Below are 16,376 nucleotides of genomic sequence, written 5' to 3'. Positions count from 1 at the left end.
TCATGTCATTTTATGCCCTTGACATCATATCTATAACAACCAAATAGTTTCCAAGAGTATAACTGACCTTTTAATGTCATTTTGTGCCCTTGGTATTGTATCTGCAACAATCAAAGGTTCTCCAAGGGATAAAACTAACTTTCTCGTGTCATTTCTTGATAATTTTTGCCTAGAAACTATATCTGCGACATTCCAACACTTTATAGTGGTGCAACTATCGTTTTGAATCATTTTATGCCCCTGAAAATACTTTCCAAAGGTATAAATGACCTTAATGTCATTTGAAGCCCTTGGTATTGTATCTGCAACAATCTAAGGCTTTTCAGGATGTAAAACTGACAATTTCATTTCTATAAAATTGTATTTACAACATTCCGATACTTTCCAGGGTGTAACTATGTAACACTGGATAAAATACTCTGAATTTATTCGGAATGTTTTCAAATCAACTACTGGTTGATTACATAATTGTAAATCTGTTTAATGCAAACAACGAGTTAAATAAAGTTTTAATAATAAAAAAATATACAACTTAAAAATTATATTTGGGATATAAACAACTACTGAAATTTGAAAAAATCCATTTTCCTTTCGGTTAGAGAAACTAAAAAGTTTCCATTACTATTTTTAACGCCATTTAAATCTAATACAGCCTCATTAGCAGGAACCGAACAAACTTTATCACCAGTATGAATACTCCACAGAAAAACACGTTTATAAGATTCTTCGAAAGCGGCAATATACTGTTGTTCGTCGGAAACGAAACAGGTTTTTGATAACAACTTTTGCATACCTCCTCCTTGAAACGTATGTGTTGTAAGACAATTTATTTCGCCATCAGGATTTTTATTTAATGTGCAAAGCGAATGTGTAGAATGTGGTACTATATGATTCGGTCTAGACGACACCAGTAATTGTTTTAATTCCTTTTCGTATTTCATACTAACAAATGGACCGTTTAATGGTAAAGAATGTTTTTGATAACTCTCCCCGTCATTTTCAAATATCCACAGGGAATTTAGTTTACAGGATACAACAGCTCCATTGTGAAAATCTGATCCGGGTGATCTAGGAATCGACGCTATTGACACAACAGGGGATGCGTCCCCTTCTATTGATAAGGTACATAAAGGTTCATTTAAATTGCGGATGTCATGTTTAATTAAGTTACCGGATTGGGTGCCCGTGTAGAAATTATATTGATTATCGCTATCCCAACAACAAGACCACAAAGGCATGGTTTCCTTTGTGGTACAAATAACTTTATTCGCGTTTGTGTCAGTTACTTTGAAACATTTATCCATGGATGCGGTCAGAAGCCAATTATTAGTTGAATGAAAACGCAAATCTCTGATTTGCTGATTATGAAGAGGTACAAAAGCCAGAGGTTTGTATAAAGACATGTTGACTTTCCTTATTCCAAAACCAGAAAATAGATTATTCGGAGATTTAGATGATGATACAATTGAGTCGAAAGCATTACTATAATCAAATACTCTACAACCGTTTTGGCGACATATTTCTAACGATTTTTCCATGTACAATCTTATACTTGATTTAATTGTGGGATTAATCTCGTTATTAGGAATTCTCGAATTGTTTATTCTTTTTTTAGTTAATTCATTAATGTGACTTTTCAGTTGAGCTATTTCTTGCTTTAAAATTTCCTCTCGACATATGTATTTAGATAAATCCATTTGTAATCTATTTTTTTCTTCAATTGCTACATTTAACTGTTGTTTCACATTTTCTAATTCTGTGTTATCCACTGCGATCAGTTTCTTGGTATAAATAAATCTTATTTCACTTTTACATGCTTTTTTCTTACAAGTGGGGCACGATTTTTCTTGTTGGGTATCTAACCACCTATAAACACACTTGTAACAAAATAAATGTCCACATTTCAATGCACAGATTCGATGATCTCCCGAATTCGTCCAGTTATCTAAACAAATTGGACAAAGGGTACCGTCTTCGTTATCAATATCATTAGTTGTTTCCAAATTTCCATTAGGTGTTTGACTAATTGTTATTTGTTCTTGACTATTGACTTCCATTTCTAGACTAGTGTTTTCAAATGGATGGGATGGTACAGAAGCATCTACAAGAAATATCGCTTATAGAAAAGAAACTTTTATCATTTATAGTTTTATAAAAATTACTTTGTCTTGTACTAAGTAGCGAATACAAAAGCTAAAATAGCTATATATACATTTTTTGTTAATTTTAAAGTAGTAAGAATAAATAATCTAGTGAATTTATTTTATAATTATGACGAAACAATATGATGTGAAATTCGATTGAAAACTGGTTTTTAATAAAAAGTTCTTTTTGAGAAATCATTTTACAGTTATTTATAAAGGTATGATAATATGAACAAAACGTTTTTAATTATAAATAAAAAAAAATAAAATGTTAATTGACCATTTTTCTGAATTAAATAATAAAATAAACAACAAATTACATTTTTTATACGTTAACGTATTTGGTTAGATACTTCTGTATATTTGTAGAATAAAAAAATATATGATTAGTAATATAAATTTATCACTTACTATTTTGAGGTAAATATACGTTAATATCATCCATTGTACTTTAAAAATCTACATTGTTTATTAGTGCCAAAACACAAAACTTTAAATTTTATTAGGCCTTTTCGATAATCATTATCGGATTAAACTGATCATAATCTGAACATTCAGAGAGTAATAACGTTGACATCGACTGTCATTCGGAAACCGATCGAATTAATCAATAGAATTACTTCAATCTTCAATATCATAATAAAGTCATAGTTGTAGGTTTAGTTATAAATTTGGAATTTCGACCGACAACTAATTACGACGTGATAAAAATCTCGTTCTATACGCAAAGATTCGCAATTAGTTGATGGGCGATTTATCTGATCCAGGATCAAAGTTTCCGAAAATGTTAAGATGTCATTTGTCAACTTTCTATTCGGCCTCAATAATACGATTTAGTCCTCAATAAGTTATCTTATATTTCAATAATAACGGGTGGTTAAGAGTTATCTTGAAGATAAATTAACAGATAAATAATAACATAAATTTTATATACTTTATTACGTCATTTGAAAAAAACGATACTTTCGTAAATTCCGGTAGGTCAAATGATCAAAGAGCTCTTTCTTCTCTTTCAATTTGTTTTATATTTATCACCTGCTGCTTAATATAATTTCCATTTTTAAAATATCCTATTTTATATAAAAAAAATCGGTAAGTTTTCTGAAAACGGGACATTAGAACTACTAATTATAACAAATCATGCACTCTGAAATTAGTTAGGAGGCTATGGAAATGAAGTTTATTCTTCTTTTTCCAGTAACTCAGCCATCATTTTTATAATTACTCAGTTATGGAATATGGAAATTAATTTAGTATATTAAATTTACCGAAATTTCACGGTTACAATGAATTTTAGTTTGTTATCGTGTTTCTTCTACGGATTTGAATAACAGCTCAACAATATTTTTAGTCAATTGTGCCACGTCATCTTACCTCATTATACTTATTTATATAAAATATCTTCAGGTTCCATGTTTGAATTCATGATTTTCTTCACCTTTATACCCAAAAATGTATTACGGATGAATAAATAAAACAAAAAATTTCCATCATTCATCTAAGTTTATTATAACGCTTTCAAAATAGACTCATACGTAAAGGAACAATCCAAAATGTCACGAATTCTTTTTTACATCTCCTATCACTCGAAAACGGGCGTTTCAAGTTGATAATTTGGGTTCTAAAAGATCCATATCAGAAAAAATTAGGGTTTGATTGGGGTTTTTCAACTTATTCAGCATAAAATAATTTATTAATAACTTATCAGTATAAATTATAATGTATATATTCGACTTAAAAACCTATATCATCAAATGCACTTTACATTTTGTAGCCTAGAGCCCAAAAAAAATATATATATATACAACATGAAGCACGTCATCAGAGCTAATTTTTTTACCAAAATGCAAAAGTACAATTCAAATATACAGCATGTCGCTATAATCGATCCACAACGTTCTAAATCGTAAAACCGAATTTAATTTTACCGGTTTAGCCATTTAAAAAGTTAAAGTTGCTATATAGCGCCATCTATTAGACCTATTTGGTATTTTTAATGACATTTAAGTTGTTGACAAGGTTTTGACAGTTATATAAAAATGTATCACTGGGATAGGAGTTTATCGAGTATCGGCAGATATTCACCGAATGAAATCAGCACACTATCATCATCAATAACAATGGACGATAATTTTTTGAATGCAGATTATCAACTTTAAATCTAATACTAGTCACGTAAGCCTGTAATTATGCTCTGACAGTTCTACAACAAATCTGTCATTTGGATTGGTGGATTTATTGGATTTCAGTGAGAATCAGCAGATATTTACCTAATGAAATTAGCAAGTTATCAGCATCAATAACAATAGGTACTAATTTTTAATGCAGATCTAGAATAAGTAACGTAGAGTTTTTTTTATGAGTAAATTTTAATTATTTCAAAAACTAGGGTAGAATTTAGATATTTTTTTAAAAGAATATTTCTACATACATGTTTCAAGTTCTATAATGTCATTAAAACCATAGAAGTTGTGGATCTAGTATAGCAAAAATAAAAATACAACAAAATGTTGTTAAAGTGACATTTGGTACTGAAAAACCGATCGATTCAATATTTGGTATTTAAAATTAACTGCCAACAATTACAAAAAAAAGTATCACAGCTGGACATTTATAGAATGTATTCTATCAATATATAGATGAGCAAAAATGGAATTGAAAGGATATATCGTTCTTAAATAAACTAAACTCGACGATCCAGTTATATTTCGAATAAAAATTTCCGAATTACAAACACATTCTATAAAATAGTCACACATTTCATATATATATATATATAAAAAAAATAAACAATCCTTGCGAAACTTTTGAAATGTAGCAAAGTCCCATTTTAAATAACCAAATTGTTCATTTTAACATCGAACCGACTAATGGAAAAACATACTCGTTTAAAAATCACCTGCCGCAACGTTTAGTTACTTATTTTTGTTGGCAGTTGTATCTGTAATGTGATCCGGTTTTAGTCCTGCGGAAAAACGTTCCCACATTTTGCTATAAAGTAATTCCAGACCTTGGGCGTATTGTTTGCAATCGAATAATGGTGAATACGTTCTCGCCGTCCAAACTTTATGCCTCATCGCTTTCAAACTGAAACACAAAATGCATATGTCAAAAATAAGATTGGACAAAGTGCAAAGCGAAACTCTAGTGCCCATTGAACCGCGAAAGACACAAATATTCATCTGAAAAGCCCCGTTGTGCATCAGATTGATCCGTTATCAATAAATCTCAATTATACATTATATATTAAGGAATTGTTTTGACAGGGTTGAGGGGGGAGGGGGTTCGTTCCCATCGAGAGTTTTGCTTTAAAGTATCAGAAATATTTGCTGATACACAATTTCCATAATCAAAAATGATGACCGGGAGCTAAATTGAAAGGTAGAAGCTGAAATTGAAAAAGTGGATATTTATTTAGTTAAAAAAAAATGATTTACGTATGACGATACTTACTATTCTCTATCGGTTCCTAATCTAATAGCTATATCTTGATATTCCTGTCTCGACCTGGCGATCAATTCGGGACATCCCAAAGTATTAAGTTGACTAGCCGCCACTCTCGACGCTAAAGTTTCACCCGGCAAAGTAACCACCGGAGTTCCAGTCCACAATACATCCATACTGGTCGTATGTCCGTTACACAAAGGAGTATCCAAACAAACGTCGGCCAATTGTCCCCTCCTAACGTGCTCCTCTTTAGCGGCGACGTTACTGAATATAATCTTTTCGGCAGGTAAACCGAGATGTTGCGCGGTATTCAATAAATTCGGTTCGCCGACAGCGGGGAAACGTAACAACCACAACACCGCGTTTGGTACTGCTTTCAATATGTTCACCCACATATGGAGAGTCATCGGATCGATTTTGTATAATTGATTAAAGTTACAATAGACGATAGCGTCGTCGGGTAAACCGTACTGTTGTCGCGTCGTTATAACGATATTTTGCGGTACTTCTTCTCCTGTAGCCGCTTTATTATTAGTTTGCGTCGTCGCTAAACCGTTTTGAACTACGACGCCGTTTAAAGAGGTTTGTATCTGACCGGAAGCTATCATATTTTCTATCGGTGTAGTCGTCGGTAATTCGGCTACTTTAAGACTAATTTCAACCGGTTTAGCCGCTTTTACTATCTCCTTTATTTCTTTAACGTCGGTATTTTCTACTAACGGCGATAAATCGGTGGCGTTTATTATAGCCACGTTATCGGCTAGATTTTGACCGGTTTTATCGCTAACGATCAAACGTTCTTTCAAATGAGGAAACATCTGTTTGTGATCGCCGACGAAATAAGTGTAAGGCATAAAAGCCAATTTTTCGCTATACTGACTCGCCAATTCTATCGGCGAGGTTACCGCGTCGGTGATTAAATAATCCATAAAACTCGCGCCGCTCGTTCCAGGGTATCCCAACCACATCACTTGAACCGGTGCCGGCCGTAAAGCGAATATTTCGTTTCGAGCTCCTTTAGTATATCCGTTCATATTTACCAAAATATGTATGTTATCCGCGTAAATTCGATCGGCGGCTTTTCCGTTACAAGGCAGAGACGATAAATCGATAAAATGTTCCGCTTCTCTGGATATTTTACTTCGGAATGTCGTACCGTCGTCTTGACTCAAAGCGTAACAAAATACTTCTACTTTAGTCTTGTCGTGCATACCGGGAACCGATTGCATCAAATGGGACGTCGGATGATTACCAAAATCGCTGCTCACGTAACCGATTCTCAAACGACCTTTCAATTCAGTGGAAAATTTGTACGCGTATTTATGTAGGACGTTGATTTTTTCCAAACATAAATTGGCGTGTCTAGCGGCTATAGCTTTTCGAAATTCGTGCGATAAAGGATACAACATCGAATGATGGGGATGCACCGAAGGAAGACGGTTCTTTTCTAATTGATCGGCGACTATATTCACCAATTTTTTCATTCTCGTATCGTAGTCCGTCCAATCGCAAACTATCTGCAAACAATGAGCCAAATTGCAATAAGCGTCCGGAAAATCCGGTTTCAATTTCAACGCCGTTCTATAAGATTGTATAGCTTCCGGTATATTTCCGGAATCTTTGTGGATGCTCGCTAGATTACTGTGCGCGTCCGCGAAAGCGGGATTTATTTGTATAGCGCGCGTATAACATTGGAGAGCACCTGATACGTCTTGCATTTCTTTCAGTGTATTTCCTACAACAACAAAAAAATATTTAATACACTATATCGTTTGAATTGATTAGTCTTTGTTAGGAAACGATTTGCTAACCGCCTCAAACTGGTTATATCTGCCTAAAGGAATTTGATTGGTGAGTCATTAGTTCAATTATATCCTCTACCCCAACAGCCTTGAAGACTATTTAGTGTACGTTCAAGTTCTAAAAACACCGGTTGACATTAGTGTAGCTATCAAGCAACGAGGAAGCAGATAGTTTTGTCAACAAAAAGTGCAACGACTCCATATTTTGGACCAGAGTCCTACTGTGGCCTCATGTCACATCAAAAACGAACTGAATGGATGATTGAAGGATCAGATGGAGTTTTATTCGAGAAACTCTCCAGGCATAAGATAATCGTAAAGATTCGTAACTATATCGGTTTAAAAGCCTGAGAAACCTTTCGTGGTGTCTTCTGATAACCAATGGCATTTCATCAAGACTTAGGTACCCCGAAGGAATAGTCATAACAACTTGGAAAATGGGATATAGTAGGCGTAGAGTGACTGAATAGTCATAAGAACCTTCCAAACAATCTACAATACCTAAATCGGTCGATCGTTATAACTTTGTGATCTTTGTAACACTTCTCCTAGGAAGTCTGACTACTAGGGATATAGTTGGTATAGAAAAATCAAGTTTTAAGAACCTTTCATAATCCAAAAAAAAGCACAGAGTTTCGTGGGGATTTGCTGGATTATAGTGTTGGAGTAAATACCAAAAAGGCTTTAGTAAAGCATGAAAACCAAAGGAAAAACAATTTCCAATTCAGAAACTGATAAGAAGACATTTAGAATGGACTGAAAACACCGATCAATGGACTGTTGGAAAAAATCATATCCATTATAAACTCAGTGTCAAATACAAACATTTGATGGAATATTTTGACCAGACCTGACTGACCCCTTGTAATAAATTGAATGGTTGGAAAATAGTGTTAGAGTGAGTACAGTGCGGAAAAAATATTTGAAAGTAGATCTGAAGACAAGAAAACCAAACCAAACTCAGAGAATGATGACAATATATTAACTTTGGCCAATAAACATTGATCATGGTCTGTTGACTTGTACAAATACATCAATCAAGTATTTTTCGGTGAAAATAAATAATTGGTCTGGTAATTCACCCGATTCCAATCGAAAATCCATGAAAACGATGGAATACACTACAAAAGATGGTTGCTATGGTACCAAGCAGCATCAAATGGTTCAAGTAAAAGCGACCGATCGGATTCTCAAAGGACATAGGCCTTTGGTAACGTCAAATGGGGCCCTTGGTCACCCACATATAACTACGAACCATGGCACCAAGTCAACAACCGATGCCAAGAGGTAATTTCTGTCAAAAAAGGCAATAATTGTTTTTATAGTCATTAATTCATTGGAAAAGCTTAATAATAAAAATTAACATTTACCCATATTAGAATAAGCATCGGCAAAAGTTGGTTGGATCCTGATGGCCTCTTTGTAATGCATAAGGGCTTCATTTAATTTACCCTGTTGTTGTAGAACGGACGCCAGGTTACTATGGGCTGCAGCGAATTCCGGAAATACTTCCAAAGCTTTCAAATACAATCTGGTAGCTTCTTCAATATAACCCTGTTCCCTATACGCACACAAAAAAAATTATTTTATTTGTAACATATGATTCCAGATATCGATTGAGTTGAATAAATTCAATTGCTTTCTAGATTTCACTGGATTTTCAACATAAGAAGTCCTACAATGGATTTTTACTCGATAATCCACCTTAATGGTGTATATTTAGTGGGTGATAGATTTTGGATAAGATAATAAATTACATATCTTTATATATCGGATGAGCATGAGAAGATGGAACAAGATTCGAATTAACCCAACGTTAATCTATGATCAGGAGCATTTTTGGTAGTCAAAACGTTTCCCTTTAAGCAAATTTTTTATTTTAAGTCATCAAAGTTATGGATATTGAAGAAGAAAGTCATTCAATTTTCAAATCTCTCCATACACCGATTGCCAAAAGATATGTCCCCGTAACTATATTTTAAAAAATCTTCAAGGTTAATTTGAACAACGGATTTACAAATTGGACTTCCGTTGGACAAAATCTAATCGATTGACGGGTTTATAGGGAAACGATTAAATATAATCACCTCTTAATATTTGCTAAATTGTTCAAAGAATCGGCGTGGGTTGGACACAAACGTAAAGCTGTATTATAACATTCTTCGGCTTCGGAAACTTGACCTTTTTCTTTGAGAGCGTTCGCTAAATTGCAATAAGCATCGGGGAAGTTCGGTTGAAGTTCAATGGCTCTTCTATATGTATCGATAGCCAAATCGATGAGTCCTTGTTCGTAATAGACGCAAGCGAGGTTCCCGTGTACGACGGCATTGTTAGGCGATAAATTCAATGCGCGTAAATAGGCTGCTACCGCTCTGAAATTAAATTTGCAATATTTAAATAAACACCCAACTAATAACAAAAATATTTGGTACATAAATTAAATACAGAAAATTTCAATAGAAAGTCGAAATATGTTTCATAATAAATTGTCCCACTGGAATTTCCCTACACTACACCAGGGTGTAGGGTTTCTGAAGACGATAAGTTAGTTATCGAACGCACTGGAACCAACATTCAGCTCAAAATATGTTATGGAGAAATTGGAAGTTAGGGAGATTGGGGAAACTATAGGTATAGGTATTACGACCAGTTTTTTTTTTTCAGATTATATAACCACCACAAGACAAAAAGAGAAAATACAATAAAGACGTGTAGGAAAGAAAAAAGATCAAATATAAGATTGTGAGGAGAAGGAAACGATAGAAATGGAACCTTACATAAAATAGCAAACGGAAGAATGAGAGGACGGATATAAAACAGATGTAGAAAAAATAGAAAAGGAAAGAGAAAAAGAGGAACAAAGAGTCAAAAAGGAAATAGACACAGGGAAAAGAGGGTGACAAAAAGAGAAATGGAAATAGAACAAATAGGAAGCAGGGAGAAGAGAATACAGTTAAAAGGGGGGGATGAAGGAGAACGAAATTTGGAAATAAGAAAATAGAGAAATGGAATACTATAAAACCGAAAAAATGAGAAAGAAAAGATATAAAATCAGCTGTAGAAAAGATAGAGAAAAAGAGCGAAAAGAGAAAAAGGGAATATAGATAGGAAAAAGAGAACAAAATCAGTAGAAAAAGGAGGAAAAGAGAAAAATGGAAACACAACAAATAGAAAGCGGGAAGAAGACAATATATGGAAAAAGGAAGGGGACGAAAGAGAACGAAAACAGGAGGTAAGAAAACACATAAATGGAAACAAGACAAAAATAAAGATACGGAAGGAAGAAAGAGGAAAGACAGATGTAGAAAAAAGAAATAAAGAAAGAAAAATAGGGATGAAAAGAAAAATAGAAAATGATAGAAAAAAAAAAAAGAAAAGATGGGAAAATAACAAGGGAGGAAATAAAAAGTAAATAGACGAGAGACAGATTTAGAAAAAAGATAGAAAGAAGGAGAAATACGTATGAAAAGAGTGAAAAGAAAAAAAGAAAAATATTGTGAAGAGTAGATAAGGAAAGCGAAAGTTCGAAAGAGAACGAAAACAGAAAGAGGAAAGAACGGGTAAATAGAGGCGAAATAAGCAAAAAAAAAACACGGGCGAAAAAAAGTGGAATCACGGGAGAGAGAAAAAGAGAGAAATGGAAACATGACAATAAATAGAATACAGAAGGAAGAAAGACGAGATAAAGGAAAGGCAGATGTAGAAAAAAATGTGGATGAAAAGTGGGAGATTAATAGAGAACGGAATCAGAAAAAGGGAAAAAGAAAAATAGGAGCGCGACAAGTGAGAGAGAGAAAAGACAGGAAAATAACAGAAAGAGGAATGAACAGAAGGAAGAAAGATAAGATAAAGGAACGGAAGATGTAGAAAAAAATGTGGATGAAAAGTGGGAGATTAATAGAGAACGGAATCAGAACAAGGGAAAAATAAAAGTAGAAGCGCGACAAGTGACAGAGAGAGAGAGAGAGAGAGAGAGAGAGAGAGAGAGAGAGAGAGATAGAGAGAAAAGACAGGAAAATAACAGAAAGAGGAATGAACAGAAGGAAGAAAGATAAGATAAAGGAACGGAAGATGTAGAAAAAAATGTGGATGAAAAGTGGGAGATTAATAGAGAACGGAATCAGAAAAAGGGAAAAAGAAAAATAGGAGCGCGACAAGTGAGAGAGAGAAAAGACAGGAAAATAACAGAAAGAGGAATGAACAGAAGGAAGAAAGATAAGATAAAGGAACGGAAGATGTAGAAAAAAATGTGGATGAAAAGTGGGAGATTAATAGAGAACGGAATCAGAAAAAGGGAAAAAGAAAAATAGGAGCGCGACAAGTGAGAGAGAGAAAAGACAGGAAAATAACAGAAAGAGGAATGAACAGAAGGAAGAAAGATAAGATAAAGGAACGGAAGATGTAGAAAAAAATAGGGATGAAAAGTGGGAGATTAATAGAGAACGGAATCAGAAAAAGGGAAAAAGAAAAATAGGAGCGCGACAAGTGAGAGAGAGAAAAGACAGGAAAATAACAGAAAGAGGAATGAACAGAAGGAAGAAAGATAAGATAAAGGAACGGAAGATGTAGAAAAAAATGTGGATGAAAAGTGGGAGATTAATAGAGAACGGAATCAGAACAAGGGAAAAATAAAAGTAGAAGCGCGACAAGTGACAGAGAGAGAGAGATAGAGAGAGAGATAGAGAGAAAAGACAGGAAAATAACAGAAAGAGGAACGAACAGAAGATGGACAAAAGAAAGGCGGAAGAGAATGAAATCGATTGAGAAAGAAAGAGAGAGAGAGAGGAAAAGAGAAAAATAAAAGCGCGTGGGCGAAAGATTAGATAGAGAAAAAAAACGGTTGGAGGAAAATGAGAAAAAGGATCACAATTTTCGGACGACCCTCGTCCGAATAGAGCGAAACACAATCGATGACGATCAATAGAACAATAGAGAATAGAATTAAAAAAAAAAAAAAAAAAAAAAAATTACGAATAATCTGATTTATTGACACGCCCACGTGACAATTAAACAATTAAAATTATCGATTCTCATTTAGATGCCGAGATTAATTTCGATGTTAATAAAATGGTATATGGTACAACGATCGGACGTTCTATTCTAATTTTCTGTACTCACGTGAATGGAATTTTTTTTTTTATTTTTTTTATTTTTTTCCGAAAATGACGAAATAAAACACCTTTTGATTTGTTCTTTGATCCAAACGAAGCATCCACCATCTCGACTACGACATTTATCGTCCGAATCGTAATTAGACGGTAATCGTATATCGATAATCGTATATATGACGACACTTTGAAATTCCATAAAAGCGGATATACCGACGCGTCGTCGTCAGCGAACGTCATCCGCATCGCGAATATAAAATTTACTCGATCCGAAATATTATTATTACAGCATCCATGCGTGTTAATTACCAAAAATTATATTTAAAAAAAATTATATATTATCGGAATATTATTTTATCGTGCACACGAACGCGACTACGCGAATATTTTTTTGGGTAGATTCCAAATAGGCTCCGCTTTATGTATATATTCGCTCGATATAAATTTATATTTCCGTCCTCGTAAATTTCGTTTGACGTTATTTGGATTCTAACGATATAAAAAAATTGTTTGTTTATAACACAAGCAAGCAAATTTGTAGTTAACAACGGCGTTGTAAACGATTCGACCTCGAAATTATTATGTAAAATTGACAAGTCAAATTCTATAGTATTTCTAAAGTAAGTCGTCGCAACCACTCTAATTCCGAAAAACGACCGACTGAATCGTGCATAACCAAAAAAAAAAAAACAGGGGGAGGAAAAAAAAGGAGCTGGGAATAATGAGAAAAGGAAAGAAATCAAAAAAGAAAATAGAAAGAAGAGGGGAAGAAAAGAAGACGAAAGGTGTGAAAGCGAGAGATTGATTAAAGAAGGGCAGACGAGAGATAGAAGAAAGACAGAGAGAGGGAACAGCGAGAAAAGGAAAGGAATAGAATGAAGAATGGCAGGCGAGGGACAGAATAAAACCAGAGAGTGGGAATAGCGAGGAAAATAGAAGAAGACGAAACAGAGGGTCAGAAGTTCAGGTGATTAACAGAAGAAGGCGAGACAGATAGAAAAGAAAGAGATAGAGTAAGGCGAAGGGGAAATAGAGAGAACGGATAAAATAAGTAAAAAACAGATATGCGGAGGAGTACGTGAAGCAGAAAAGAAATCAAGAGGGGCGAAAAGAAGTTTGATCAAAAAATCGCAGGACAGCGAAAGGACAAGAACAATGCAGCAGAGAGAGAGAGAGAGAGAGAGAGAGAGAGAGAGAGAGAGAGAGAGCAAAAATGGTGCGAATGGAGATGAAAATAAAAACAAAAGAAGTGACAGAAGGAGAAAAAGAAAAATCAAATCACGATGAATGGAACTCGGTGAAAAGACGGGACAGTACGAAAAAGCGGGAGAAAGTAAAAGAAAAACTAAACGCAGAAAGATAAAGGAAGAGGAGATAAGGAAAAGAGAGAGAGATATGAATAAAAACAAAAAACGGGAAAGGTGGAAAGAGAGAAGTGGAAGGGAAAGAAAAAAATGACAGATAAGGTAAATAAAGGTAGAATGAAGGAACAAAATAAGAAATTCGAAAAAACAAGGGCGAAAAGAGAGAAATTTAAAGAAATGAAAAGAGATGCCAAGAGGGAAATATTTAGAATAGGAAATATGTAAAAGAGAAATGTGATTGAGAACCAAATAAGATGAAAAAAAAAAAAAAAAGAAAATCGGGAGGAAAGGATAAGGAAAAGACCGATAGAGAAAAGAAGGTAGTGAAAGAAAACTTGGGAGGAAAAGGGAGAAATGGAAACGCGAGAGGAAGAACGAGATGATAGGGAAAATGAGAGAAAAGAGAGAGTAAACACAAAATATAGGAGACAGGGACAAGTGAGAGATAAATCAGGAAAGGAGAAAAGAGAAGAGCGAGGAAAAAAGAAAAAATAGGAAGATAGATAAAAGAGACAAAGATTTAGGAGAGGAGATAGTGAAAGAAAACAAAATCAGAAGAAAAATGGAAGCGTGGCCAAAAAAAAAAAAGAAAGGGAGAAGGAAAGGAAAAAAGACAGATAGAGGGAAGAATAGAAATAAAAAAAGGACAAAAGAAGATAATAGGAAGTAGGGGAAAGAAAAACACAAATCGGGAGAGAAAAAAAAAGGAAACGTCACAAAAATAGAAAGTGCGAGACAGAGAGAGAAGACAGATGGAATAAATGACGGTTCAGGAAAGGGAACAACGAAACAAAACAAAATTTGAAAAGAAAAAGAGAGAAATGGAAGCGTAACAAAAATAATAGAAAGTACGAGAAGAGAAGATAAAGAAACAAACAGGTGTGGAGGGAAGAGAGGAAAAAGAGTTTAATGGAAATATAAAAGAAAAGGCAAATGATAAAAATAGGAGATAGGAAGAAGTGAGAAAAAAATCAGGAGAGGAGAAAAGGAAACGTAACAAAAAGTAGAAAGTACGAGAAGATAAGGTAAAGAAAAAGACAGATGGAAAGAACAGAGAAAAAGGAGAATGGATAGAAATAAAAATAAAGTTGAAAAGAAAAAAAATTGGAGATAGGGAAAAGTGAGAAAAAAATCAGGAGAGGAGAAAAGGAAACGTAACAAAAAGTAGAAAGTACGAGAAGAGAAGGTAAAGAAAAAGACAGATGGAAAGAACGGAGAAAAAGGAGAATGGATAGAAATAAAAATAAAGTTGAAAAGAAAAAAAATTGGAGATAGGGAAAAGTGAGAAAAAAATCAGGAGAGGAGAAAAGGAAACGTAACAAAAAGTAGAAAGTACGAGAAGAGAAGGTAAAGAAAAAGACAGATGGAAAGAACGGAGAAAAAGGATAATGGATAGAAATAAAAATAAAGTTGAAAAGAAAAAAAATTGGAGATAGGGAAAAGTGAGAAAAAAATCAGGAGAGGAGAAAAGGAAACGTAACAAAAAGTAGAAAGTACGAGAAGAGAAGGTAAAGAAAAAGACAGATGGAAAGAACGGAGAAAAAGGATAATGGATAGAAATAAAAATAAAGTTGAAAAGAAAAAAAATTGGAGATAGGGAAAAGTGAGAAAAAAATCAGGAGAGGAGAAAAGGAAACGTAACAAAAAGTAGAAAGTACGAGAAGAGAAGGTAAAGAAAAAGACAGATGGAAAGAACGGAGAAAAAGGAGAATGGATAGAAATAAAAATAAAGTTGAAAAGAAAAAAAATTGGAGATAGGGAAAAGTGAGAAAAAAATCAGGAGAGGAGAAAAGGAAACGTAACAAAAAGTAGAAAGTACGAGAAGAGAAGGTAAAGAAAAAGACAGATGGAAAGAACGGAGAAAAAGGAGAATGGATAGAAATAAAAATAAAGTTGAAAAGAAAAAAAATTGGAGATAGGGAAAAGTGAGAAAAAAATCAGGAGAGGAGAAAAGGAAGCGCGACAAAAAATAGAAAGCGCAAGGAAGAACAAGAAGATAGAGAAAAGGTAATGAGAAAAAAATAAGGATAGATAAAGGGGAGTAGATAGAAAAAAGAGAGGCAGAATTGAGAAGAGGGGAAAATGACAAAACGAAAATAGGGCAAAAAATTGAGGAAAGAAAAAAATCGCCGGAATCCGGATAAAGACGAAATCGAAATACGCGGAGAATTAGTTCGAAATACGAAATTTTCAAAAAGACAATGTCGAAACGGCGCGGCGAACACGACGACAAGAAAAAAACTTACCTCGTGAACACTTTTTCGATTACGTCAAGTTACAAATATCATTTTGAAATGAACGTACAAACGAAATTTGTAATTTTTCCATCGACAAATACATTTTATTTTTCTTTAATCGCGTTAATAAATTTATTGTCGATCTACGAAAGACTTGTGTCAGTCGCGTATTAATCGCGTCAACCCTGTATGTACGTATATAATGTAATATGACGGAATCGGACACCGTCCGTAAATCGGGAGTATTTTCGGTATAAAATATTCACAGCCGGTA

The 16,376-nt window shown here is 34.0% G+C and overlaps 2 protein-coding genes across 4 annotated transcripts in view; both read right to left on the bottom strand.

The window, feature by feature from the left end:
* Positions 1 to 497: 497 nt before the first annotated feature.
* On the bottom strand, positions 498 to 2,722 carry LOC130449931 (E3 ubiquitin-protein ligase RFWD3-like). 2 transcript variants are annotated; one of them, XM_056788030.1, is made up of 2 exons: positions 2,556 to 2,722; positions 498 to 2,101 (listed from the first exon to the last, which is right to left on the bottom strand). In XM_056788030.1, the coding sequence occupies exons 1-2, from the start codon at positions 2,587 to 2,589 to the stop codon at positions 561 to 563; spliced, it is 1,575 nt and encodes a 524-aa protein (XP_056644008.1). In that variant the 5' UTR covers positions 2,590 to 2,722; the 3' UTR covers positions 498 to 560. The 2 variants fall into 2 exon arrangements, with proteins under 2 accessions (XP_056644008.1, XP_056644009.1); XM_056788031.1 differs by lacking the exon at positions 2,556 to 2,722 and adding an exon at positions 2,163 to 2,295.
* A 1,096-nt stretch (positions 2,723 to 3,818) lies between these two features.
* Positions 3,819 to 16,376, bottom strand: part of LOC130449930 (UDP-N-acetylglucosamine--peptide N-acetylglucosaminyltransferase 110 kDa subunit) — a 29,648-nt gene continuing 17,090 nt past the window's right edge. For both annotated transcript variants that reach the window (XM_056788028.1, XM_056788029.1), the window contains exons 7-10: positions 9,481 to 9,765; positions 8,764 to 8,954; positions 5,598 to 7,326; positions 3,819 to 5,231 (exon numbers count right to left, since the gene is read on the bottom strand). In XM_056788028.1, coding sequence (XP_056644006.1) covers positions 5,060 to 5,231; positions 5,598 to 7,326; positions 8,764 to 8,954; positions 9,481 to 9,765 — 2,377 coding nt within the window. In that variant the 3' untranslated portion in view covers positions 3,819 to 5,059. The remainder of the gene's footprint in view (positions 5,232 to 5,597; positions 7,327 to 8,763; positions 8,955 to 9,480; positions 9,766 to 16,376) is intronic.

Source organism: Diorhabda sublineata, chromosome 10, assembly GCF_026230105.1.
Source record: "Diorhabda sublineata isolate icDioSubl1.1 chromosome 10, icDioSubl1.1, whole genome shotgun sequence".
Lineage (NCBI taxonomy): Eukaryota > Metazoa > Arthropoda > Insecta > Coleoptera > Chrysomelidae > Diorhabda > Diorhabda sublineata.
The sequence above is the reverse complement of the archived record's forward strand: the minus strand, read 5'-3'. Positions and strand labels throughout refer to the sequence as shown.